The 27,720-nt window shown below is 38.6% G+C and overlaps 1 protein-coding gene across 4 annotated transcripts in view; it reads left to right on the top strand.

Moving 5' to 3' along the window:
• LOC148894241 (guanine nucleotide exchange factor DBS-like) overlaps positions 1 to 20,187 on the top strand; it is a 31,788-nt gene extending 11,601 nt beyond the window's left edge. For 2 of the 4 annotated variants that reach the window (XM_089002691.1, XM_089002690.1), the window contains exons 4-33: positions 1,088 to 1,178; positions 2,695 to 2,814; positions 2,894 to 3,010; positions 4,611 to 4,760; positions 4,841 to 4,965; positions 5,814 to 5,928; positions 6,009 to 6,128; positions 6,971 to 7,162; positions 7,248 to 7,439; positions 8,267 to 8,426; positions 8,546 to 8,604; positions 8,691 to 8,776; positions 8,916 to 8,982; positions 9,336 to 9,451; positions 10,399 to 10,468; positions 10,525 to 10,617; positions 10,680 to 10,772; positions 10,845 to 10,970; positions 12,295 to 12,516; positions 12,607 to 12,699; positions 13,617 to 13,695; positions 14,715 to 14,787; positions 14,852 to 14,964; positions 15,156 to 15,245; positions 16,513 to 16,572; positions 16,716 to 16,781; positions 17,979 to 18,088; positions 18,556 to 18,668; positions 18,754 to 18,857; positions 19,427 to 20,187. In XM_089002691.1, coding sequence (XP_088858817.1) covers positions 1,088 to 1,178; positions 2,695 to 2,814; positions 2,894 to 3,010; positions 4,611 to 4,760; positions 4,841 to 4,965; positions 5,814 to 5,928; positions 6,009 to 6,128; positions 6,971 to 7,162; positions 7,248 to 7,439; positions 8,267 to 8,426; positions 8,546 to 8,604; positions 8,691 to 8,776; positions 8,916 to 8,982; positions 9,336 to 9,451; positions 10,399 to 10,468; positions 10,525 to 10,617; positions 10,680 to 10,772; positions 10,845 to 10,970; positions 12,295 to 12,516; positions 12,607 to 12,699; positions 13,617 to 13,695; positions 14,715 to 14,787; positions 14,852 to 14,964; positions 15,156 to 15,245; positions 16,513 to 16,572; positions 16,716 to 16,781; positions 17,979 to 18,088; positions 18,556 to 18,668; positions 18,754 to 18,857; positions 19,427 to 19,506 — 3,295 coding nt within the window. In that variant the 3' untranslated portion in view covers positions 19,507 to 20,187. The remainder of the gene's footprint in view (positions 1 to 1,087; positions 1,179 to 2,694; positions 2,815 to 2,893; positions 3,011 to 4,610; positions 4,761 to 4,840; positions 4,966 to 5,813; positions 5,929 to 6,008; positions 6,129 to 6,970; positions 7,163 to 7,247; positions 7,440 to 8,266; positions 8,427 to 8,545; positions 8,605 to 8,690; positions 8,777 to 8,915; positions 8,983 to 9,335; positions 9,452 to 10,398; positions 10,469 to 10,524; positions 10,618 to 10,679; positions 10,773 to 10,844; positions 10,971 to 12,294; positions 12,517 to 12,606; positions 12,700 to 13,616; positions 13,696 to 14,714; positions 14,788 to 14,851; positions 14,965 to 15,155; positions 15,246 to 16,512; positions 16,573 to 16,715; positions 16,782 to 17,978; positions 18,089 to 18,555; positions 18,669 to 18,753; positions 18,858 to 19,426) is intronic. The other 2 variants (XM_089002693.1, XM_089002692.1) reach the window with 2 other exon arrangements.
• Positions 20,188 to 27,720: the final 7,533 nt, after the last annotated feature.

Here is a 27,720-nt window from a genome sequence, read left to right on the forward strand (position 1 = left end):
CAGAACTATTGGAATCATATTCATAACTGGATGAGTAACAAGAAAGCATTTTCTCCCAATCTGAACTCTCTGAAGCCATTGTTTTGATTCTAGAGCAAGGCAAGACGTCCTTGCGTGACGTCACGAACAAGGGGGCGGGACCTTCTGAAACTCGCCATTTCCGGGGTCATTTTTGGGACACTTGAAGTCATTTTTCAGCCTGCGTGTTTTAGGTATTTTAGATTCTATAAAACGTTTTTCTGATGTCAGTTAGGAAACAAAAAAAAAAGATGTCGGTTGTCCTTTAATGTATTCAACTTAACACCATGATTCACCAATTCAATGTGCTTGATTAAAAAAAAAATAATATGTGGATATATGTTGCATTTTTTTACATAACTAGCATTTTGCTATGGTTTGTTTTGTTTGTTTTTCTGTGTGGAAAGAATATATTTGTAGACGCCAGTGTGCGTTTACAACTGAAAGAGAATTTAATGACTGGTTGGATATAAAGCCTTGTTTACAAGGGGGGGTGGGCCTCTTGTTGAGCCGCCCATCCCCCCTTTTCGTCCTCATGTCTGTTAAAACTCAGCCCTGTGGCTATGAGAGCGAGTCCCTTTGGGATTGCCTCCCATTCCAACAGCCCCCCCCATCACTTTACGGGATAGCTGTTGGATGTGGGAGGCGGGGCTTAGGATGAACACATGAACCTGTGTTTACACGCTGGCTTCCAGACTTGTACCTGTGCGACCAATCCGGCGCGACCGCATCAGTGTAGCTGGACATTAATACGACTGTTGACGGCAATGAGCAGATTTATTTGAGGATTTATCTTGCTGTTTTTTCCCCCCTCTTCATGGCACGGGAGTAGGATGCGTGTGACTTTATAAGGTGCCGGGCAGAGAGGCCACCCATGGTGGAGGGTGGGGGATGCAACCCTGGCTGAGAAGATAAGACGAGCGTCACAATAACACAACGTGGTTTCATCTCCGGTCTCATAAAGGATAACTGTGCACTTGTGGCTTTTTTTTGTGGATTTTTCATGGAAAGTATTTTTGGAATGTATGTTTTTGACTGAATGGATTTCTGCTCACTTTGCGCGTGCCAGTTTGCCGTCCGCGGACGTGGGCTTCATACTCGTCATCGATCGTCGGCAGGACCGATGGGCCGCCGTCAAAGGGACCTTGCTTCGGATTGCGGTGAGTTCAATCGGCTTGGTGGCTTCTGTTTTGTCAATACTACTACTACTACTACTACTACTACTACTACTAATAGTAATAGTAGTAATAGTCGTAATGGTAGTAATAGTAGTAATAGTAATAATAGCAAGCTAGCTTTCTATCTATTTGAGTTACTTCCGGGTTGAGTGAATGCTGGCGCATGTGGCTGCCGCTGCTCACCCGCAGAAAAAACGATCCTTTGACTGTAAAGTGACCTTGAGGGTTTTGAAAGGCGCTTAGAAAAGAAATGTATAATAATAATAATAGTAATAAAAGTAATAGTTGTAATAGTAGTTATAGTAGTAATAATACTAATAATAGTAATAATAGTAATAATAATAATAGTAATCATAATAATAGTAATAATAATAATAGTAATAATAATAGTCATAATAATAATAATAATAATAATAATAATAATAATAATAATAATAATAATAATAATAATAATAATAATTGCAGCAGTAATGAAAGATGTGAGCTCTACTACACGAAAGCTAGTCACGTGACCAACGGTGTTTCCAATACAGATATCGCTAACGGTGGTACTGTATAGAAATCCTTAAGCAAATATCGATTCAGTTTAAGCTGCGTTTGTATCGATATAAGCAGACCAAATTGGCTGGCGGGAGATGAAAAGGGCATCATCGTAATAACCAGGTATCGTACTAACCGGAGCCAGAGGCCATGGCCAGCACTTTAGCGGCACCCAAACATAAACAAAATCCAAGCAAATTGTGAATGTAAGTGAATGAGTTATCTTGTTTCCTTCTGTTTTCAGTTCCTCTGATTTAACAACCCTGGATGATGAATTTCAATGATGTCTTTGAAGAGCGACTCTATCAAAAAGTGACATCATCCTTATAGTAAAAGCTTTAATGGAGGCTCGGTGACGCCTCCCCCCGCCCCGCCCCGCCCCTTTTCCAGCTAAATCTCCTCTTAGCCACTCCCAAAATATTTCGCTATGAATGTTTTTATCTTCAAATCGATTAAAGCAATTTTATACTGAGGTGGGTGTGGGCTATAAAATAAAAGTTGAAACAGGATGTGATTATTTGCCACCTAAAAGCGCTCTAACGAGACACTGATGGAGGACGTTTGCTTGTTTTGAATGAAATCAGCTTTTATCTGTTCTACACGGCTGGAGATGACCCGCTTCCTGTTTTCTACGATAACGCCTCGTCTCATGTGATGTATGTTACTGTTGAGAAATAACAACGTTGCTTTCAATGTTGTGGCCCTCCAATCAGAATTGGAAATGAAGCATTCCATTTTTTGGATGCAGCTCGTTTATTAATATTGTTAGCCAGCTAGCTAACTTTCGATCTATTTCAGTTACTTTTGGGTTGAGTAAATGCTGGCGCATGTGGCTGCCGCTGCTCACCCATAGGAAAACCTATCCTGTGATTGTAAAATGACCTTGAGAGTTTTGAAAGGGGCTTATCAATGAAATGTATTATTATTATTATTATTATTGTCCTCTATCATCCCTTAGGGAGCATTCCCTGGAAACCTCCAGCTGGTTCTGGTCTTGAGGCCCACCACTCTCCTCCAACGCACGCTTTCTGACATCCTCTTTAAGTTCAACAAGGATGACTTCAAAATGAAAGTGCCTGTACGTTATCCCCCTTCATTAATTTTGCCCTATCGTAAAAAAACATGTACTGATGGTTTTGTGTGTGGTTGTGTTCCAGGTGATCATGCTGAGCTCGGTGAATGAGCTTCACACCTACATTGACCACACACAGCTGAGCCAGGACCTTGGAGGAACGCAGGCGTACTGTCATCACAAGTGGATCGCTCACCGCACCGTATGTATCGTATTTTACGCACTATCTATTAGCCACATAGCTAATTTTCTATCTATTTCAGTTACTTTTGGGTTGAGGGAACGCTGGCGCATGTGGCTGCCGCTGCTCAGCCACATGAAAAACTTATCCTGTGACTGTGAAGTGACCTTGAGAGTTTTGAAAGGCGCTTATAAATGAAATGTATCATTATTATTATTATTATTATTATTATTATTATTATTATTATTATTATTATTATCATATAAGGCACACCGTATTATAAAGCGCACTTTCAAGGAATTATATATTTTAAAACGTGGATGTCGCCATCATTTTCCTTTTTTTGACGTCAAATATTTCTTTGAGAAACTGAATTACAAAAATCGCCAAACTATGATTAATTCTTAATTTATTAATATCTTTATTTTTTTGAGACACTTAAAAAAAACAGAAAATTTTCCATTTCTAAACATTGTGCCAAATATGGAAATGTATTTATGTATTTATGTAATTTTTGGAGAAACTAAATTATAGAAAAAAAGCAAAAAACACCACATTTTCCATTTCTAATCATTGCGCCGAATATGGGTATTTATTTATTTATGTATTTATTAATTCATTTATATATTTGTTTGTTTATTTTTTTTTTATTTAAAACTAAATTACAAAAAGCAAAAAAACTGCAAATTAGGATTAGCTGTTAATTCATTAATTTATTAATGTATTGATTTTTTGTTTAATATACTAAATTAGAAAAAAAGCAAAAAACGCCACATTTTCAATTTCTAATCATTGTGCCAAATGGGGAAATTCATGTACTTATTATATATTTATTATATTTATTTATGTATTTATTTGTTTTATTTATTTGTGATTTGTTTGTTTTTGTTTGTTTTTGTTTGTTTAGTTAGTTTGTAAAAACTACATTTAAAAAAAGCAAAAAAATTAAAGCACCAAATTTTCCATTTCTAATCATTGTGCCAAATACTGAACTGTATTTATTTATTAGAAACGACATTTTTTAAAAAAGCAAAAAAATAAAACCGCCAAATTTTCCATTTCTAATCATTGTGCCAAATACTGAAATGTATTTATTTATTAGAAACGACATTTTTAAAAAAAAGCAAAAAAATAAAAACGCCAAATTTTCCATTTCAAAAATGATGCCAAAATCGAGAAAAAAAATCTCAGCCTAACAAAGTAATTTTAAGAGATAACCAAAACGAGACACCGGCTGTTTTCTCTATGCCAGCATGTGCCGTGCACTACTCTTTGCTCAATTTGACTTGACATATAAGGCACACCAGCGTATAAGGCGCAGGCTCATCTTTTGAAGAAAATTACATCTTTTGGGTGTGCCTTACACACGGGAAAATAAGATCCATGCATTTTTTTTTTGAAATAATTCTATTCCACAGTCATGCGAATTACATCTTGGCCCGTTCCAAATAGACTGAGATGGCACCGTCTGACATAAATTCCCCTCTGTGTACTCACCTTGTCCTCTGAGTTGAGGAGCAACAAGAGCCGTGATCTTTTTCTCATTACCGTTGAAATTCCCCCCGTGTGTTGGCGGGGAGCTCAAACATCTTGTTGTTTTTTTTTTTTTTTGTGATGGCAGGCAATTGAGGGCTTTGCATTGATGGTGAAGAAAATGGCCCAGGCTTTGCAATCGTTTGGCACTGAATTGGCTGAAACAGAACTCCCCAATGAAACTCAGGCAACCAACCTCCTCCTCACCGCACACAGCTGCAAGAAAGACCAGATGAAGGTAAGTCTTTACTGCTAAATTTAGCTCCACTTGTTTATGAACAACAGAATTGTTTATTATCTTTATTTTTATTTGTCAAGGATGATCTGCAAGCGGCGATGAGCCAAGGCAGGAGGCTGTTGGAAAGTATCAATGAACCCCTGAAGCACAATCCCGACCACAACATGAACCAGGATGAACTGGAGAACCTAGCAACAGTGCAGAGGTGGCTTTAAAATGACTTTTTTAAATGGTAGAATTTCTTTGATAAATTTCCTTTAATGGATCATACCACAACCAGAGGTGTTGCCGATTAGTGGATGATGAGTGTTTTAGTTTTGTCACCGTTTTGGAAGGACAGCAATCTTGTCATTGCTGAAGCTTGAAGGACAACCGAAGTTGTGTCCATAATTTGTAAAATGGCTTCAAATGACTTCTACTGAGTGTATTTGATAAAGATTCCACCGCATATAGATATATTTTACCTTTTAAGACTGGCGCTGAATGTTCCGGAAGTCTTGATTTTGAGTTGGTGACGAGTCTGTACGTGACGTCACTGAAGGAACGCCCCTGACCGAAAAAAAAACACATTGTAGCAGTCCTTCCATCACGTCAATGTATTTTGCTGTACTTGTTTGGTATGAAAACTTCGTGTTACACCCAAAAGCCGCGGAAGGAATTTATCAGCCTGTGGAAACGGGCTGATTCATTACTCACAACAGCTCGGTGGCCATTTTCTGTCTCTTTTTGGGTGCTACATTTACCCCCTCCCCAGATACTTCAAAATGACACAGAATAAATTCTTTAATCGATTGCAAACATGTACGCTTTCCTCTTCAGAACTATTTGAATCAAATTCATAACTGGATGTGTAACGTTACGTCACTGAAGGAACGCCCCTGACCGAAAAAAGGACACATAGTAGCAGTCCTTCCATCACGTCAATGCATTTACTGAGTTTTTATTTTGGCCCCATGACATGTCAACTGGCATTTGGCTCTTGGAACACTGAAGTCAGCGTTCCAGCTGAGTTTTTTTTTCCACCATCATCTCCTTTTTTTTGCCTTCGACTAGACTGCTGTCCCAATTGGATGAGACCGAAAGAGCGTTTGATGAATTCTGGGGGAAGCATCGTGCCAAACTGGAGCAATGTCTCCAGCTGCGTCACTTTGAGGATGACTACAAAGAGGTTCGCCGAATCCAATCGACTGGCGACGCTTACGTTTCTCGTTACGTCCTCATTTTTAACGTGTTTTTTTGATATCGCAGGTGAGACTTGTGCTCGATCGACTGTCTGAGAAACTAAGCGCCTTCGCTGAGATGAGGATCAGCCACGTCCACGCTGATCACGTCCTCGATGATCTCACCGCTTATGAGGAGAGAGTTTGCGTAAGTGAGGAAGACACTGAAGATAAATATGAGTACTGAGGAGGTTTTGGCACTGTGATGCTAAATAAAACGCTATATTCATTGCACTCCATTTACACCATTTTTAAAATATAATTGCTCGTGTGGAATACAGTCTGTAATATGATCTGTTTTCAATTTTGGTGCATCCCACACCCGTTTGGGTACTAATTGAGGCAGACAGTAAAAAATAAATACAAATAATAATAAATAATCAATGATAAATGACAAACGATAAATATTAAATAATCAATGATAAATGATAAATGACAAATAATAAATAATACATAATACATTATAAATTATAAATTATAAATTGTGAATCGTGAATTGTGAATGATGAATAATAAATGGCAAACAATAAATAATAAATGATAAATGATACATGATAAATGCTAAATGCTAAATGCTAAATGATTACTGAATCCTGAATCATTGAAAGGCACTGAGAAATAAATTCTATTATTATAAATAATAAAATATCAACATTAAATGTAATAAAATAATAAATAATAAAATTGATACATACATAAATAAATACATAAATACAATAATAAATACAATAGTTAAATACAATTATTTAAATACATGAATAAATACATGAATAAATAAATAAATAAATTTTTTTTGAAGAATGCAGTATTTTAAACCTAATAATATGTCATATTTGTCCCCCTTTTTATTGACATATTCCTTTATTCGACTGTGTACTTGCCAATGGGAAACTGCACGGTTCGTCAATTGTTAATCACAAAATAACTTGACTGATCAATGGCACCTGCGCTGGATAAACCGTTGACAAGCTATGTGTTGGCGTTCCACAGGAGGCATTGGACAGAGCGTTGGCTTTGGCCGGCGAAGGCGATGACCTCATTCAGAAGGCTCACTACGCTCAGGATGCCATTGTACCCAAAAGCAACGAGCTCCGAGCTCTCTGCCAGGAACTGAGTGACAACTTGAAGGCCAAAAAAGAGCTGCTCCTCAAAGCCCGAGAACTTCATCGCTACTTGGAGAGAGTGAGCAACACTTGGCGTCCTTGTGTAACACACACATCCGGATAAGTTTCACGTGTTCTTTTAATCATCTCCCCGTCATTTCCAGGCTTCAAAGTGGTGCGATGATGGCATTTACCTGCTGGCCTCTCAGCCCGTGGACAAGTGTCAATCACATGAAGGAGCTGAATCAGCTCTGCAGGAGTTGGAGGGATTTCTAGCGGACGCGAGCCAGGATCGACTGTCGGACTTGAATAGCATCTGGACGGTTTATGAGGCCGTGCTGGACCAGCACCTCAGGGTACTTCTTGCATTTAAAGGACAACCGACACCTCCGGACTGGTTGCGTCCATAATTTGTAAAATCATTTCAAATGACTTCTACTGAGCGCATTTTACATCGCTATATTTTACGTTTTAAGACTCGCGCTGAATATTCAGGAAGTCAGTTCATGACGATGCCCTAAGTGACGTCACGGAGGGAACGCCCCTGACCGAGAAAGCGACACACAATGCATTTTGGGTACCTTGTTTGGTCTGAAAACATTGTGTTGATGGCGAAATTAGAAGAAAACGACATAAATAATGCGATGGTGAATCGTTGCGTGTCGCAGCCAATTGCGGTAACGCGCATAAAGAAGGTGTACATTTACACAAATTCCCAGCGGACAAATCAGCCCATTTCCAATGGAGCTTGTGCGCCATCTTGTGAATTTTCTGGGCGCTACATTGGAGTCCAGACGGCTCGAATTGATACAGAAGGACTTCTTTCATCGATTGCAAACATGTATGTTTTCCTCTTCAGAACTATTTGAATTGTATTCATGAATGGATGATTAACAAGAAAGCATCTTCTCCGAATCTGAAGCCATTGTTTCGATTCTGGAGCAAGGCAGTGTGTGACCAAGAGTGACGTCACAAACAAGGGGGCGGGACTTTCTGAATCAGCCCAGTTCCAAGCTCATTTTGTCTTTTTTTTTGTCATTTTTATTGGTGTTTTGAATTTGACTAAAAATATCAGCCTGCGTGTTTTGGCTATTTTAGATACTAAAAAATGGTGTCGGTTGTCCATTAAGAACCGGTTTGGGCAACCGTTGTTCGAGCATTGACACTTATCGTTTCTGAACAGGACCAAGTGGAAAAGGTGTTTCAAAAGCAGGCGTCAATGCAGGAGATGTTTGACAAAAGAAGGGTCAGCCTTAACAAACTGGCAGCCAAGCAGACCAGGCCAGTGCAGCCGGTCGCACCCAGACCTGAAGCCTTCATCAAATCTCCTCTTAATTCACCTGGTCAGTCGTAACACGTTAAAATAAAAAATAAAAAAAAATCATGATAGCATGTCCTTTTTTTTACCAAAATCACCCTGACTTGTTTCCGTTATCATTCTATTTTTCATTTCTCACCTCAGCCCACCGAGGTAAACTGGATCGAAGCCACTCTGAAGGAAACAATGAAACTTCTGACAAAGTGGGTGAAAGAAGTTGTCATTTTTTTTTTTTATCTGGAAAGACCGTGTTGATGTCACTCTTACTACTTTGATTTCTCTACTCAAGGGAGAGAAGCAAATGCGGAACGGAGAGGGTAAACAGAGACACGGCTCTTTGTCGGAGGAGGAGGAGAACCTGGCGGTGCTCAGAAGGTGAGGGATGAGATTTTGGAAGGATATTTGGTCACTAGTTTGTTTAGGAGAACAATATTAAAATAAAAATAAAAATCCAGGGCGGTGACGTTTCTTAACTTTCGGGTCATATTTGGATTGTAACTTTGACTACTTGCAGGCACGTCATGAACGAGTTGCTGGAAACGGAGAGGGCTTATGTGGAGGAGCTGCTGTGTGTCCTACAGGTTCGGATTTAACCCCACCACACCTTAGACATATGCAGCATTTTATGTGTCGCAATCTGTATGAAGTCAAACAGGAGTGATCCATCGCTGAAAAGGTTTCTTCCGCCGTCATCTGTACTTCTTTGAAGGTGTCAGACGTTTCGCTCCTCATCCGAAAAGCTTCGTCAGCGAACTAAAAATTGTGCTGGTAAAGCTGGTAAAGTAAACCAGCAGAATTTTTTTGTTCGCTGACGAAGCTTTTCGGATGAGGAGCGAAACGTCTGACACCTTCAAAGAAGTACAGATGATGGCGGAAGAAACCTTTTCAGCGATGTATTAACTTTACTTATTTTATTTTATTTTTTTTATTGAAGGGTTATGCCTCTGAGATGGATAACGCAGCCATGGCGCACCTCATCCCTCCCCATTTGCAGAACAAAAAGGAGGTTTTGTTTGGCAACATGCCAGAAATCTACCACTTCCACAAGAGGTGAAAAGAGCACTGTCTAGCTGCTAACTAGAAGCCCCGCCCCTATTTGATTTTCTGTTCATATTGAATTTGCCCGAAAATAACTCAAAATTTGAAAATGGGGTATTTGCTTTTCAGAGTTTTCCTTGTGCTCCATAATACAGTGATACCTCGGTTTACGAACCCCTTGGCTTACAAACTTTTCGGTTTACGAACGTTACATTTATGCAAATTTTACCTTGGACTACGAACTATTTTTTTTCGTTCGCGAACGAGCCCGTTCTCCTAACAACAAAATGGCAGCCAACTGTTTTTTTTTTCCTCTATTCAAGAACCCAGTAAGGTGGGCGGGGGGTTAAATATTAAAGTGACCCCAGTCTTTGGACTACTTTCAACGTTGAAGCCACATGAAATAACCCGCACATGAAATAACCCGCACGAGCCATCTGTACACTTGATGAAAAAAGCTATCAACCCAGCTAAACAGAACACAATTGATGAGGAACAAGGTAAAATGATGGCAGAGAAAGCACCTACAAGGGATCATTCCTCAAGATGGTGAAAGAAGAAGGCTACTATGTTCCTCATCAAGTGTTTAATGCTCATCACAAAGGTCAATAAAATGACTTTATTATATAGTAGTTTATTTCTTTAATTATAATACCATAGCGCATTTATCATACATCAAATAAGCTACAGTATAATTATGTAGTTTAAAGGCGTAGAAAATTAGAAAGTAGAAAATTATGTTTTATGAGGACCTAGGAATGGATTATTCTCATTTTAATGGTTTCCTATGGGAAATTAATTTTTGGGATACACACTTTTCACCTTACACACTCTGTCTGGGAACCAATTAAGTTCGTAAGCCAAGGTATCACCATACTTAAAAACAGACCCCAAATATCAATCATAAGCAAAACTATAAACATAAGCTTCATCAATAGTCCGCCATCTTTGTTTTCCAGGACGTTTCTTCGGGAGTTAGAGCTCTACGCGGACTGTCCAGAGCTCGTTGGGAGATGTTTCCTGGAAAGGGTAAGCAAATAAAGTCAGTCTTGAGTGTCTTGTATTCACCCGACTTCTCTTCTTAGATGACAGACTTGCAGATCTACGAAAAGTACTGTCACAACAAGCCTCGCTCCGAAAGTCTCTGGAGGCAATGCTCAGACTCGATCTTCTTCCAGGTAACGTTTGTTAATTCTTTACTTGAGTGTTTGATCTCCTGACTGTTTACAATCTTCACCAGGAGTGTCAGAAAAAACTGGAGCACAAACTTGGCTTGGATTCCTATTTGTTGAAGCCTGTGCAGAGGATTACCAAATACCAACTGCTGTTGAAGGTAAACAAGTGGTTTTTTTTTGTCATCTAGGATTGTTTTGGCTAAAATTAGTTTTTTTTAAACTTATTTCAGGAGATGCTAAAGTACAGCAAGGGTTGTGAGGGCACAGATGACCTTCAAGAGGCTCTGACGGCCATCTTGGGCATACTGAAGGCTGTCAATGACTCCATGCACCTCATCGCCATTACAGGATATGAGGTGGGCTGCTATAAAAAAAAAAAGACCAAAATACTCACTGTCCACCATTATTGTTATTTTTCCTTCTTGATGGTTTCCTCTATTTTATTTAGCTTTTCACATCTGTGTGGTATCTGGCCTTTATTTAGAAAGTCTTAAAGGACAACCGACACCATTTTTTTGTTTCCTAACTGACATCAGAAAAACGTTTGCTAGCATCAAAATTAGCCAAAACAGGCTGATATTTTTAGTCAAATGAAAAACACCAATAAAAATGAGTTAAAGTGTCCCAAAATACTTCAAAATGACCCCGGAAATGGCGAGTTTCAGAAGGTCCCGCCCCCTTGTTCGTGATGTCACGCCAGGACGTCTTCGCCTTGCTCTAGAATCAAAACAATGGCTTCAGATTCGGAGTAGATGCTTTCTTGTTACTCATCCACTTATGAATATGATTCAAATAGTTCTGAAGAGGAAAGCATACATGTTTGCAATCGATTAAAGAAGTCCTTCCGTATCAATTCGAGCCGTCTGAACTCCAATGTAGCGTCCCGGAAAATGCACAAGATGGCACCCGATCTCCGTTGGAAATGGGCTGATTTGTCTGCTGGGAATTTGTGTCAACTAGTATCAAATAGTAGTCTTGGTGCAACATACGATTCACCGTCGTGTTATTTATGTAGTTTTCCTTCTAATTTCGCCATCAACACGAAGGTGTTTTCAGACGAAAAAAAGTACCCAAAATGCATTGTGTGTCGCTTTTTCGGTCAGGGGCGTTCCCTCCGTGATGTCACTTAGGGCACAGGTGTCAAAGTCAAGGCCCGCGGGCCAAATCCGGCCCGCCACATCATTTTTTTCGGCCCGCGAAAGCAAATCAACTTGTTAAATTCCATGACGATTGCTAAAATCTGAGCCAAAATTTTATATTTTTGGATGTCAACCACAATAAAAGTCATTATTCTTGACTTCAGATTTGAAAACGAGTTATTCATTAATTTGCTGTGTGCTCTATATGTAATATTTGAAGGGATTTAAACATTGTAATGGGTTCCCCAAATTCATAACGGCCCTCGAGAGGAAACCATAACTACAATGTGGCCCGCGGCAAAAAATGACTTTGACACCCCTGACTTAGGGCATCGTCATCAACTGGAAAACAAGTCTTCCTGAATATTCAGCGCGAGTCTTAAAACGTAAACTGTAGCAATATGCGATGGAATCTTTGTAAAACTCGCTCAGTAGAAGTCATTTGAAGTGATTTTACAAATGATGGACGCAACTTGTCCGGAGGTGTCTGTTGTCTTTTGATGCTCAATTCTAATTTTGCAGTATCTTTGCTTTGTACCAGGGCAACCTGAGCGATTTGGGCAAGCTGTTAATGCAGGGCTCGTTCAGCGTGTGGACGGAACATAAGAAAGGTCACGCTAAGGTGAAGGACCTGGCTCGCTTTAAGCCCATGCAGAGACACATCTTCTTGCATGAGAAGGCCCTGCTCTTCTGTAAACGGAGGGAGGAAAGCGGGGAGGGTTACGAGAAAGCGCCTTCCTATAGCTTCAAGCAGTCACTCAGCGTGAGCGCCTCTCGATTTTGGATGTATTCCTTCTTTTTTTATTTTATTTTTATTTTTTTTAAATACATGATTTGAAATTTCACTTGATAGATGAATGCTGTGGGTATTACTGAAAATGCCAAAGGGGACAACAAGAAGTTTGAAATCTGGTGTAACTCCAGAGAAGAGGTCTACATTGTGCAGGTATGATCTAGCTATTTATCTTTCCATCCGTCCATCCGTCCGTCCGTCTAGCTAGCACGTATAAATAGCTAACTTAATAAATAGAAGATAAATATATAAATACAGGAAATAAATAAACTGATAAACAAATATATAAACAGATTAATAAATAAAATGGCTGCAATTTATCTATCTAACTAGCTAAATAGCTATATAGCTAACTAAATAAATAGAAGAACATAAATAAATAAATAGAAGATAAATATATAAATACAGTAAATAAATAAACAGATAAACAAATAAATAAACAGATAAATAAATACAATGGCTACAAAATGTCTATATAGCTAGCTAAATAGCTATATTGCTAGCTAACTAAATAAATAGAAGACCATAAGTAAATAAATAGAAGATAAATATATAAATACAGTAAATAAATAAACAGATAAACAAATAAATAAAAGGGCTACAATTTATCTATCTAGCTAGCTGAATAGCTATATAGCTAGATCACTAGATAAATAGAACATAAATAAAAACACTAAATAAACAGATAAATAAATAAATGAAGTAGCTATCTATCTATCTAGCTAGCTATTTTTTTTGTTTATCTGTTTATTTATTTACTATATTTATTTTTTTATCTTCTATTTAGAAGATAGCTAGCTAAATAGCTATCTATCTAGCTAAATAATGCAAAATTTGGGACGAAGAAATGTTGTCTGATTCTGTCTTTCTGATTCTGATAAATAGATATCTAGCTCGCTAGCATCTATCGATTTATTTATCTTCTATTTAGTGAGCTATTTGTAAGAGCTTTCATGGGTAATAAATAGCAAAAGTGTCCTTGAGAGTTTTGAAAGGCGCTTTTAATGAAATGTATTATTAAAAAGGGAAAAAAGTTAATCTGTTGTTGCGTGTTGCTCTTCCAATTTCAGGCACCAACAGCTGAAGTGAAAACAACGTGGGTGAAGGAGATCAGGAAAGTTTTGACAACACAACTCGAAGCATGCAGAGGTGAACAAAGATTAGCTTGCATGACAACTTGGGGTGCGCCAATTGTTGTGAATTATTATCCCATCCTGTGTTATTTATCTGTCATGAGTAATATATTGATGTTATGAAGACATTCCGTGACGCAAACTTCTCCGCCTCCGGACACGTTGTGTCCATAATTTGTAAAATGACTTCAAATGACTTCTACTGAGCGTATTTGACAAAGATTCCACCGCCTATAGCTATATTTTACCTTTTAAGACTCTCGCTGAATATTCCGTAAGTCTTGTTTTTGAGTTGGGGACGATGCCTGACGTGACGTCACTGAAGGAACGCCCTTGACCGAGAAAGCGACACACAATGCATTTTGGGTACTTTTTTTTCGCCTGAAAACACCATGTTAATTGCGAAATTAGCATGTTTATGCATTTTGCGGTACTTTATTTGGTCTTAAAACTTTGTGTTGATCCGTGTTGATGGCAAAATTAGAAGGAAAACACATAAATAACGCGATGGCGAAGACTATTTGACACAAATTCCCAGCGGACAAATCAGCCCATTTCCAACGGAGCTTGGGCGCCATCTTCTGCATTTTCTGGGACGCTACATTGCTGTCATTGACGGCTCGAATTGATATAGGAGGACTCCTTGAATCGATTGCAAACATGTATGCTTTCCTCTTCAGAACTATTTGAATCATATTCATAACTGGATGAGTCACAAGAAAGCATCTTCTCCCAATCTGAAGCCATTGTTTTGATTCTCGAGCAAGGCAAGACGTCTTGGCATGACATCACGAACTGGGGGCGGGACTTTCCGAAAATGCACAATTCGCAGCTCAATTTTTTTTGCAGTTTTAGCACACTTGAAGTCATTTTTATTGGCGTTTTGCATTTGACTCAAAATATCAGCCTGCGTGTTTTGGCTATTTTAGATGCTATAAAAGGCTTTTCTGATGTCAGTTAGGAAACAAACAAAAATGTGTCGGTTGTCCTTTAAAAATAAATAGGAATGCAAGTGTTTCTTCTTGTCTTGTTCAGAAGCAAGTCAGCAGAGGGCGCCAGATCAGGGGATCCAATGTCCCCCAGTGGCAGGAGCACCAGAGAATTTAAGGTATGTGTGTTACAATTTTACTCTAGATGAAAAAGTCACATTCTTGACCTGTGTCCATCGACAGTCCATTGAAGATGCGACAAAGGAGTTTGAAGAAGGGAGACGAGAGGAAAATGGAACACACACACAGCAGCTTTGACGCCAATTCCTCTCCTTCGCCAAAGTCAGCAGGAAAAGGTAACCATTTGGGCTTCTTTTTTTTCAAACATGCCAATTGCACTTTTGATCCCGCACCTTTTGTTTGATTCACGTCCCCCTTCCTCACGTTTCCTTCCTTTGAGTGTCTTGGAACTTACCTCGATGTTTTTGTTGTTGTTTTTTTTTTTAATCGTCTGCCTGTTCCTCTTGCATTTCCTGCGGGTCGGAAGAGAGAGCTACAAGCCCTACCTCAGACAGAAGCGCTGCGGCTAAAAAGCGCTTTACTTTACAGGGCTTCAGTAACCTCAAAGCTCAGAAAGGTAAACTAACTGGAGGTCATTTTGTGCCATCACGTCAGATCATCACGCCTGTTGTGCCAAATTTGACATTCAGTTTGATATTTTACTTCATCGGGGCCAGTCACTCGTTTTGAGGAATTGTGGCAAATACTTTTTTTGTATCCAATTGCTGTATTGAAATGTGTATTTCTATATCATTGCTCTGGGATATAAAAATATCCCAAAGCCATCAAATGCATAAGACAACTACGGTTTCTCCAAATAAATTGATAGATAAATAATAAGTAAATAAATATTAAAAAAAACAGATCAAGAAATAAATAGATCCCTAAATAAATAAATACATAAATAAATAAAAACTAAATGAATAGACCCCCCAAAATATAGATAGATAAATAAGTAAATAAACCGATAAATAAATAGATCCCCAAATAGGTAAATAACAAATAAACAGAGATAAATAAATAAATAGATAGCCAAATAAATAAATAAGTAAATAAGTAAACATATAAATAAATAAATAAACAGATAAATAAATAAATACATAAATAAATAGATCCCCAAATAAATAGATACATAAATAAATAAATAAAACAGATAAAGAAATAAATAGAGCTCTGAATAAATAGATAAATAATAAGTAAATAAATAAATTGTTAGAACAAAAATAAATAGATAAATAAACTAAATAAATGAACAGATGCCCAAATAAATAGATAGATAAATAATACATAAATAAATTAATAAACAAACAGATAATAAATGCATAGACCTCCAAATAAATAGATAGATAAATGTAAATAAATAAATAGATCCCCAAATAGCTTCAGCTGTTGTTAAAGCGCTATATAAACCAATATGTATGTATTGCATTGTATTTTGGACAGCTGCCCTCATTTCAAGCTCATATAAATTCAGACCCATATAATTTAGGAATTAACTCTTTTCTTCTGATAAAATAAGGACTCTAATGTTTCTTACGCTGCATGGAATGTTTATGTAGTCCTAAAACTCAACATTCTGTGGGTGCTGCAATTCGAATGAAAATGACAAAAACCCTGGCACCGGAGTAGACACATTTTTGCACATCGTCTGGCAGTGAATGAGTTAAATGTATAGACAATTCAGCAAAAAAGCTAAACGTGACAGCTGCGGCATATACTGGCACACTTCCTCCATATATTTGATTACGAATCCAATAAAAATATTCAAGGCAAAATAATTCAAATAGCAGATTATCACCCTGGTTCATTGTGAGGTCCATTGCTTACCATGCTTACCTCCGCAGAGCCTCCTAGCACGGATGACAAAAGTTTCACCTTGCCCCTCACCATTTTGCCATGTCCAGGTATTGCGCAGTAGCAGTAGCACTAGCGGCGTCAATCCCCCACCTCCCTTCCAGCAAATGTGACACTTTGATGGTTCAATCACAATTGATTGATTGATAGCAAATAGCTCTTAACACACCAACTCCATTTGGGCTATTTTCAGGATCCCCGACCAGCCCAGATCGCAAGACGAAGCGTCAGAGTGACCCCACGCCGTTCGGCTTTCAAGGTAACTTCCAATATCTACGCGTCCATTCACGGCGGTGAATGGCCATCGGTTGTCTTTTCTCAGATGCAAGAACCAAATTGAGAGGTACAGACGGCCGCTGGAATATCACTTCCTTGAAGGTGTCAGTTTCCTCTCATATCACTTGACCTGCACCACTTTTGGCATCAAAGGACTTTTGCCCGTTGGTAAAATATCAAACGTGGATGTATTCAAAATAGGCAAATGAATTAATAACTAGTGAGGGATGTCACTTTGTCCGGGGCCGCCGCAAAAATGGACAAAATCCCACTTCAGCGGACACTTAGGACGGCGGGAAAAAAAATCATTGGCACCGCCCGAGGTAAAAATGCTACTGGACCCTCTGCATCCTGCCCACCACCTTTTCCAGCGACTCTCCTCAGGCAGGCGCTACCGATCCAAATCCAGCAGACATTTAAACAGCTTCTTCCCCCCAAGTCATATAACTGTATAGTGCCTTTTTTCTTTTTTTTTATGATGATACTAGTGCAGCCTGTTCTACCGGAGACAAATTCCATTTGTGTGCTTGATAGAGATTAGAGAAGAAGAAGTTATCATATTTAAAAGTTTCATGCTGTTGTATGCTTAGTCAACACTTGTGACTCAATACACAAGTGTAGCACGGGCAACCTGGGTGGGGTCAATCGGGTCAACTGACAGCAATTTAAACTGGCATCTTCATAGAATTTAGGACTTGGGAAACTCCTTTATCACCGAAGCAATTTACGACTTGAAACTCCTTCACAGGAAGAGCTCATTAGCCAGGTTATAAATTTATCAGTTCATGGAAGAGACAATGTTTTATTGCTTACATCTGTTGGTGCTCAGAACGTCCAGAGGTGTGGTATTCTCATCAAGAAAACTATGTTTTACTAATGTATCACTTTAATTTGCATATACTTTCAATAAATAGCTTGGCAGAGGGGCGCAGAATTCAGACGTATGTCATAGATGACTACGTTTCCTGCCAGCAGTAAGGACAATCTTTCTGGTTCCGAGTCTCTGTCCTCAGTGTCATATCTCTGATAGTTCGACATACTTGGCCAATAAAGATGATTCTGATTCTGATATTTAATCGACCAATTAACACCATTGCATTCAGAATGATCTGCTACCTTAAAGCTAACATAAGGAAACAAGACCTTTCACATGCTAACGGTTAGCATTCTCTCACCTCAGGTTGGAACAAGGCCTCGCTCTCAATGGACGCGTCAGAGGAGAACGAAGGTTACTCCAGCGGTGAGGATCCTCTCAAATCTGACCCGGAGGATGACGGCGCCAAGAAGCTGGTGAGTCTGGCGCGGTTTTCATGTTTATATCAATATCTCATTTTTGTAGTAACGTAGTATTTTCTCCAGTTGTACACGTCTTTATAGAGCATATAATTTATTACATTTTTATTTTTCAGTACAAACCAATACAGGTTACTTATACAAGCCTCAAACATACTTATATAAACGTTAAATATACTTATATAAGGCTTGAACATACATTCCATACAAAATACAGCACTGAAGCAACTTACAAACAAATTCAACTTACGAACGAGCGTTCGGAATGTATCTCGTTTGTAAGTTGGGGAGCGTCTGTATTGTTTTACATGGGACAATTTGACATTTTGGTTCGGACTTTAGCAAGCATCATAAAAGTTTGATTTGCTTCCGCGGGCCGAATAAAATGATGTGGCGGGCCAGATTTGGCCCCCAACCCTTGACTTTGACACCATGCCACAACAATCATATTTTTTTGTTAATAGTACACGGGTAAATACACGGCAACGGGCGACTACGAGAAAGGTTCCACTGAAGACGTTGCGGTGAAACTCGGAGATGTTGTCGAGCTGGTGAAGGAGGGGGAGAATGGACAGTGGTAAGCCATAGTTGTTATTTATCACGAACTATCCAATTATTATATTCAAAAAACAGATCAAGATTCATGTGTATTTTTGTTGTAGGTTAGTGCGCAACCTGAACACCTCCACAGAGGGCTGGATGGCCACTGCGAATTTGGTTAGCCTGATCGCAAAGTCCAAGTCGTGCCAGTCGCTCACCAGCTCAGGTACTCAATACAGATGGACTCCCTTGAAAATGACAAGGACTTCTTGGCTAACTGTTTCATACACATCAGTGAGATACAGACGCTCCCCTACTTATGAACATATGTAACTTACGGTACATACGGACATTTTTGCGGGTATGTCGGAAAATGCAGGGCGGGACTTTCTGAATCTCCCCAGTTCCGAGCTCATTGTGTGGCAGTTTTGGGACACTTTATGTCATTTTTATTGGTGTTTTGCATTTGACTACAAATATCAGCCTGCGTGTTTTGGCTATTTTAGATGCTATAAAATGTTTTTCTGATGTCAGGAAAGAAAAAAAAATGTTTCGGTTGTCCTTTAAATATACATTCTATACAAAATATAGCACTGAAGCAACTTAAGAACAAATTCACCTTACGAACGACTATTCAGAATGTATCTCGGTCGTAACTTGGGGAATGTCTGTATAAACTGACTTCTACAACATTCCTTGTAAACTACAAAATCCCATCACACCTAAGATCATTTTGGTCAAATATTTTCAGTTTAAGACCTTCCAATTTCTCTTTTTGTGGGCGTTTTGAAACAGAAGGCAGCGGGTCAGGACACCTCAGTACATCCTCCAGTTGCAGCGAAACCTGCACGCCTTTCACAGACGTCAAATCCTGAGCTAGCCAGCATTCTCCCTGGTGTGGATCTCTCCATCCTAAACGTCTCGTCGCTGTTCTGTAATTGTCCATATATACCGTTAAAACCAGCATTTTTTTTCTTCAATCATCCACCTAAAAGCACCAAACAGGAAGAAAGAACATAGTTTATTTTGATGAGGTACGGTACGGTGTTCCTGTATGTCCAGATGATGTTATGGATGTTAACGGGCCAGCAGGACTGATCTCAGTAAATGCACAGAATCACACAGAACCTAATTCCACTGTGAGAGCACATGTTAAATTGCTTTATTACACCGTTTAGATTTATTTTTCAGAAATGCAACCAAAAATGGTCACTTTTCCTTCTAATATCTTATTTTTTCTACTACTTTGTCCTTTGTCACGAGAATATTTTTCATCATCCATTTGGTTCACCACAGTCTACACAATGAAAATGTGGATAAACGTGACTTGACTTGTATAGTGCTAATGTATTTATTTCATGCTCTGTAGATATTGTTTATTAATGCCTGTCATGAGATATTTATTATTGGAGCTGCTATATTGTACATTATTTATGATGATGTCACTGCCCTGTGACTTTTTAAATATATATATATATATATGTGTAAAGAGAAAACTTGATTCTTAACTCGTGTTTTGTTGATATTGTGTGAGGATAAATATTTCAAAATAAAAGATGATAAATAAGAAAAAAAATGTTATAGGATATTTGTGTCAGTACAATGGTTTATGGGGTTGCAATGCTGCTTTTTTAATCACATTCTACCATAAATTGTATTTTGTGAAATGTATCAATTTTGGATCATGTGGCTTCAAAATCATATCATGGTAGAAATTGTATATATTTATGGCAATTCTATTTATAATGATATAAAATTAATGGCACGGATAGCTTTCGTTATCATCAGGTTTATTGGCCAACATGTAAAAACACACAAGCTCATCCAAGAAACTTAAAAAATGACTAAAAAAGGGAGACAAACACTAGTTGTTCGCTACTTCTGCTGTTATTGAATATTTTAGAATCGAATACAGACCCTACTTACGAATATTCGAGTTACGAACAATAGTACATACAGACGTTTTCGCGGGTATGTCGAAAAATGTTCGGACAGTTAAATTTTGTGTTGCGCTGTAGTGCTTCTTTCCGCCGCTACTACCGGCGTGGGCGCTGTGATAGTTCGCCCAGCATTTAACCCGCATCCGGTTTCCTCTGCCCATGTTTATGACTGCGGTCAAGCCAGCCTCCACTCGTAAAATTGAAGTGAGACGCCACTTCGATTAACTACACTGTGCATTACGGTAGTTTGCGAGCGTCGTGGGCCACCTTCAAAATAAAAACGATAGACCGAGTGCATGCCCGGCAGTGGTTTTGGATGAAAATAAACAAAAAAATATGTAAAACAAACGTCTTATTGGCTGTCGGGTAAGAATAACTTTGACCCAGGAAGAATAAGAACTCTTAGAACAGTGCCAAGAAGCGTTCTCAAGTGTCGATAGAAAAAGTAGTTGGCATGGTTTGTGACATGTTACTTTTCGTAAATTAAAAAAAAAACCCTCGAAATGGAAAAGTGATCGTAATCCCTCGACCAGATTAAGAGTGTGAACCAAGAAGCCGCTTGTTTTACACATTTTTTGTTTATTTTCATCCAAACCACTGCACTCGTTGTCGCTTATATTTTGAAGGTGCCCCACGTCGCTAACCGGCCCACAAATTACCGTAATGCGCAGTGCTGTCACTCTAGGTGACGGCTCACTCGACTTCGATTTTGCCAGTGGAGACTGGCTTGACCGTAGCATTTTGTCGCAGTGTCCGAGTTTGTAAACGTATCTTTTTTATTGTTAAATACATCGTGCAACCATATTTGTCAGTATGGCTGGTGAAAAGCGAAAGGCTTCTAATGAGGGGCGAAGTGTAAAGAAGAGGAAAGCCATTTCATTTGAAGTTAAAGTGGGAATCATAAAGAAGATTGAAGCGGGCGAGAGAACAGGGAACGTTGCTCGAGAATACAACTTGAAGCGTTCGACCGTCAGTACCATTTATAAACAAAAAGATCGCATCCTGGAACACGTGAAAGGTGACGTGCTAATGCAATCGACGATCATAAGCAAGAAAAGAGGGAAAATCTTAGAAGAGACGGAGAAACTTCTCACCATTTGGCTCCTGGAGCAACAGCAGCTGGGTATTCCTCTGACTCTGACGCTCATTCAGGAGCAGGCCAAATTTATCTTTGAGGATGCTAAAGCTCGGGCTGGGGAAAGTGCTGCAGAAGAAACCTTTTCTGCAAGCCACGGGTGGTTTTCTCGTTTCAAGAAAAGGGCGAATCTCCACCACGTGGTCGTGTCTGGAGAAGTATCATCTGCGGAGAAAGAGGCTGCCGAACGGGTGTTGAAGATCATCGAGGACGGTGGCTATTCGGCCGAGCAGGTCTTTAATGTCGACGAAAGCAGTCTTTTTTGGAAGGAAATGCAAGAGAAGAGCGACTACACCTTACAAACGTAAGTTAACTTTATTTTTGTTGTCTTATTACGTACCTGTACAGTACATAGTGTCTCTAGGTGTCTCTATCTCTCTCTGTCTCTTCTCTCTCTCTAATAATTAGGGATGTGACAACAATTTCTTGTTGCTCATTCAGTTATGAATATGATTCAAATAGTTCTGAAGAGGAAAGCATCAATGTTTGCAATCGATTAAAGAAGTCCTTCCGTATCAATTCGAGCCATCAGGACTCCAATGTAGCGTCCCAGAAAATGCACAAGATGGCGCCCAAGCGCCGTTGGAAATGGGCTGATTTGTCTGCTGGGAATTTGTGTCAACTACTATCAAATAGTAGTCTTCACCATCGCGTTATTTATGTGTTTTCCTTCTAATTTCGCCATCAACACAGATCGACAGTCAACAAGAATTTTTCAGACCAAACAAAGTACCCAAAATGCATTGTGTGTCGCTTTCTCGGTCAGGGGCGTTTCCTCCGTGACGTCACGTCAGGCATCGTCATCAACTCAAAAATAAGATTCCTGAATATTCAGCGCGAGTCTTAAAATGTAAAATATAGCTATATGAGGTGGAATCTTTGTCAAATATGCTCAGTAGAAGTCATTTGAAGCCATTTTACAAATTATGGACACAACTTGTGTCTGGAGGCGTCGGTTGTCCTTTAAATAGCTTTCAAATTATTTTTTTTTAATTGAAATTCAACCTGATATGATGTAAAAGATGACTTGTTTTCTGCATTGTTGTCACATTTGTGTGTTGCAGGCACGCCAACCTGTCCTCGGAAGAAAAGAAGATTTTGGCACATCGCTCAAATTCAGGTTGTCGCTTTTTCCTTTTTTATGTTGTGTTTGCCGAAAAGTGTGTATTCCAAACATTAATTTTCCATAGGAAACAATTAAAATAAAAATAATCCGTTCCCAGGTCCCCATAAAACATCATTTTCAACTAAATACGCCTTAAAACTACACACAGTATACCATATTTTATGTATAATAAATATGCTATGGTATTGTAGTTAAATAAATAAACTGTACAGTATAAAAAAGTCATTTTATCAACCTTTGTGATGGTCGTTGATGGCTTGATGGAATGGAGTGGCCGCTTTCATCAGCATTAAACACTTGATGAGGAACGTAACCTTCTTCTTTCACCATCTTGAGGAGTGATCCCTTGTAGGTGCTTTCTCTGCCGTCATTTTACCTTGTTCCTCATCAATTGTGTTCTGTTTAGCTAGGTTGATAGCTTTTTGCATCAAGTGTACAGATGGCTTGTGCGGGTTATTTGTGGAGCCTGATTGATGGGATATTTTAACCTTGCAGTCTACACTCTTTTGGAACGCCTTTGGAAGTATCAGTAAAGTTGAAACGAGTCCAAATTTCACTGTTTTCTATTCCATTTTCTCACCATTTCACTTTTGTTTTTTATATTATATTCTTGAGAATTTACCGTTCGTAAGGCGAAAAGTTGGTTAGCTAAAGCGTTGGTACGCCGAGGTATCACTGTATTTGCAGTTCCGTGGTGTTTTGTGTCCTCTGATTAATGCTTTTTTTCATCCTTCAACAGATGATGAGCCGCCCTCTCATATTTTAGCCCCGATTGAGGACACCGATTTAGATGAAAGTTTCAATTTAAAGCCACAGCACGTAAGTTATTTATTAATTTTCATTTCAAGATGATATTTATCGACGTGACGGCCGTTTTTTTTTTCTTAGTTTTTCCTTCATCAACCAATTTTCAGTGCCATAAGTAGACTGGATTTTCCCAGAATTTCAGATTATCAAATATTTATGAACAGTCCTCTGGAAATTTGAGGAAATAATTTGCCTAAAGGTAATCTGGATGTGAGTTGACAATATTGAACAAACACAAATTTGAGTTTATTTTGTTTTCACAAGCACGTTGAGGCACGGACATGGGTAACAATCGCACCCCTCCCCTTTTAAGTTTGTTTTTTCGTGATTGCTAGTCACACTCAGGAAGATGGCTTGCAAAATTTGGCACTCCCCGTTCTAATCCAGATGTTCCCCCTCAGGATTCCAAATGCCAAATTCCGCCACATCCTGAGAAGACCCTGGCCTGTATGGCATTCCCCAACAGAGGAAAAGTTGAGCGAGACCAAGGTAGAGAATTGACGCGATGAACTAGTGATGTAATCATGAAGCAATGAGGCTTTCCATTCAAATGGTTCATTTCTGGACCGAAGCCTCATGAGGCTTCATTTGTTCCATTGCGCCTTCATTTGACTCTCTCATGACAAATAAACGTCATGAGAGAGAGTGATTAAAATATTACCGAGCATGTATAGTAAGGGGGTTTTAGCCGAAAAAAAACGACCATGTATAGTAAGGCATTTTTAGCTGAAAAAAACGACCATGTATCGTAAGGCATTTTTAGCCGAAAAAAACGACCATGTATAGTAAGGCATTTTTAGCCGAAAAAAACGACCATGTATCGTAAGGCATTTTTAGCCGAAAAAAACGACCATGTATAGTAAGGCATTTTTAGCCGAAAAAAACGACCATGTATAGTAAGGCATTTTTTCGCAGAAAAAAACGACCATGTATAGTAAGGCATTTTTGGCCGAAAAAAACGACCATGTATAGTAAGGCATTTTTAGCCGAAAAAAAACGACCATGTATAGTAAGGCATTTTTTCGCAGAAAAAAACCACCATGTATAGTAAGGCATTTTTGGCCGAAAAAAACGACCATGTATAGTAAGCCATTTTTAGCCGAAAAAAACGACCATGTATAGTAAGGCACTTTTGGCCGAAAAAAATGACCATGTATCGTAAGGCATTTTTGGCCGAAAAAAAACGATCATGTATAGTAAGGCGTTTTTTCGCAGAAAAAAAACGACCATGTATAGTAAGGCATTTTTGGCCGAAAAAAAACGACCATGTATAGTTAGGCGTTTTTGGCCGAAAAAAACGACCATGTATAGTAAGGCGTTTTTGGCCGAAAAAAACGACCATGTATAGTAAGGCATTTTTGGCCGAAAAAAACGACCATGTATAGTAAGGCGTTTTTTAGCCGAAAAAAATGACCATGTATAGTAAGGCATTTTTGGCCGAAAAAAACTACCATGTATAGTAAGGCGTTTTTTCGCAGAAAAAAACGACCATGTACAGTAAGGCATTTTTAGGCAAAAAAATGACCATGTATAGTAAGGCGTTTTTTAGCCGAAAAAAACGACCATGTATAGTATGGCATTTTTAGCCGAAAAAAAACGACCATGTATAGTAAGGCGTTTTTGGCCGAAAAAAAACGACCATGTATAGTAAGGCATTTTTTGCCGAAAAAAACGACCATGTATAGTAAGGCATTTTTGGCCGAAAAAAACGACCATGTATAGTAAGACATTTTTGGCCGAAAAAAACGACCATGTATAGTTAGGCATTTTTAGGCAAAAAAATGACCATGTATAGTAAGGCATTTTTGGCCGAAAAAAAACGACCATGTATAGTAAGGCGTTTTTAGGCAAAAAAAATGACCATGTATAGTAAGGCATTTTTGGCCGAAAAAAAAACGACCATGTATCATAAGGCGTTTTTGGCCGAAAAAACGACCATGTATAGTAAGGCGTTTTTGGCCGAAAAAACCGACCATGTATAGTAAGGCGTTTTTGGCCGAAAAAAATGACCATGTATAGTAAGGCATTTTTAGGCAAAAAAATGACCATGTATAGTAAGGCATTTTTGGCCGAAAAAAACGACCATGTATAGTAAGGCGTTTTTAGGCAAAAAAATGACCATGTATAGTAAGGCATTTTTGGCCGAAAAAAAACGACCATGTATCATAAGGCGTTTTTGGCCGAAAAAACGACCATGTATAGTAAGGCGTTTTTGGCCGAAAAAACCGACCATGTATAGTAAGGCATTTTTGGCCGAAAAAAACGACCATGTATAGTAAGGCGTTTTTTCGCAGAAAAAAACGACCATGTATAGTAAGGCATTTTTAGCCGAAAAAAAAACGACCATGTATAGTAAGGCGTTTTTTCGCAAAAAAAAACGACCATGTATAGTAAGGCGTTTTTTCGCAAAAAAAACCCACCATGTATAGTAAGGCATTTTTAGCCGAAAAAAACGACCATGTATAGTAAGGCGTTTTTTCGCAAAAAAAAACCCACCATGTATAGTAAGGCATTTTTAGCCGAAAAAAACGACCATGTATAGTATGGCATTTTTAGCCGAAAAAAACGACCATGTATAGTAAGGCGTTTTTGGCCGAAAAAAACGACCATGTATAGTAAGGCATTTTTAGGCAAAAAAATGACCATGTATAGTAAGGCGTTTTTTAGCCGAAAAAAACGACCATGTATAGTATGGCATTTTTAGCCGAAAAAAACGACCATGTATAGTAAGGCATTTTTAGACGAAAAAAACGACCATGTATAGTAAGGCATTTTGGCCGAAAAAAACGACCATGTATAGTAAGGCATTTTTGGCTGAAAAAAACGATCATGTATAGTAAGGCGTTTTTTCGCAGAAAAAAAACGACCATGTATAGTATGGCATTTTTAGCCGAAAAAAACGACCATGTATAGTAAGGCATTTTTGGCCGAAAAAAAACGACCATGTATAGTAAGGCATTTTTGGCCGAAAAAAACGACCATGTATCGTAAGGCGTTTTTGGCCGAAAAAAACGACCATGTATAGTAAGGCATTTTTGGCCGAAAAAAACGACCATGTATAGTAAGGCATTTTTAGGCAAAAAAATGACCATGTATAGTAAGGCATTTTTGGCCGAAAAAAACGACCATGTATAGTAAGGCGTTTTTTAGCCGAAAAAAACGACCATGTATAGTAAGGCATTTTTTCGCAGAAAAAAAACGACCATGTATAATAAGGCATTTTTCGCAGAAAAAAATGATCATGTATAATAAGGTATTTTTGGCCGAAAAAAAAGTCCATTTATTGTAAGCTGTTTTTGGCACGAAAAACAGAGTACCATGCATACTAAGAAGTTTTGTATTTCCCTAAATGGGGAAGTAGCTCAGTGTAAGAGTGCATGATTTGCATGTATGATGTTCCTGGTTCAATCCCAGGCGTCTCCATGAGGGATTTTACAAATTCACCCATTGTGTAACTATAAGTTTTTAGCCGAAAAAAAACGACCATGTATAGTAAGGCATTTTTAGCCGAAAAAAACGACCATGTATAGTAAGGCGTTTTTTTGCAGAAAAAAACGACCATGTATAGTAAGGCATTTTTAGCCGAAAAAAACGACCATGTATAGTAAGGCATTTTTAGCCGAAAAAAACGACCATGTATAGTAAGGCATTTTTGGCCGAAAAAAACGACCATGTATATTAAGGCATTTTTGGCCGAAAAAAAACGACCATGTATAGTAAGGCATTTTTAGCCGAAAAAAACGACCATGTATAGTAAGGCATTTTTAGCCGAAAAAAACGACCATGTATAGTAAGGCGTTTTTAGCCGAAAAAAACGACCATGTATAGTAAGGCATTTTTAGCCGAAAAAAACGACCATGTATAGTAAGGCATTTTTGGCCGAAAAAAAACGACCATGTATAGTAAGGCATTTTTGCCCGAAAAAAACGACCATGTATAGTAAGGCATTTTTGGCCGAAAAAAACGACCATGTATAGTCAGGCGTTTTTTCGCAGAAAAAAACGACCATGTATACTAAGGCATTTTTAGCCGAAAAAAACGACCATGTATAGTAAGGCATTTTTAGCCGAAAAAAACGACC

The sequence above is a fragment of the Hippocampus bargibanti genome, linkage group LG08 (genome assembly GCF_051943395.1).
Source record: "Hippocampus bargibanti isolate YZ-2025 linkage group LG08, ASM5194339v1, whole genome shotgun sequence".
In the NCBI taxonomy this organism is placed as follows: domain Eukaryota; kingdom Metazoa; phylum Chordata; class Actinopteri; order Syngnathiformes; family Syngnathidae; genus Hippocampus; species Hippocampus bargibanti.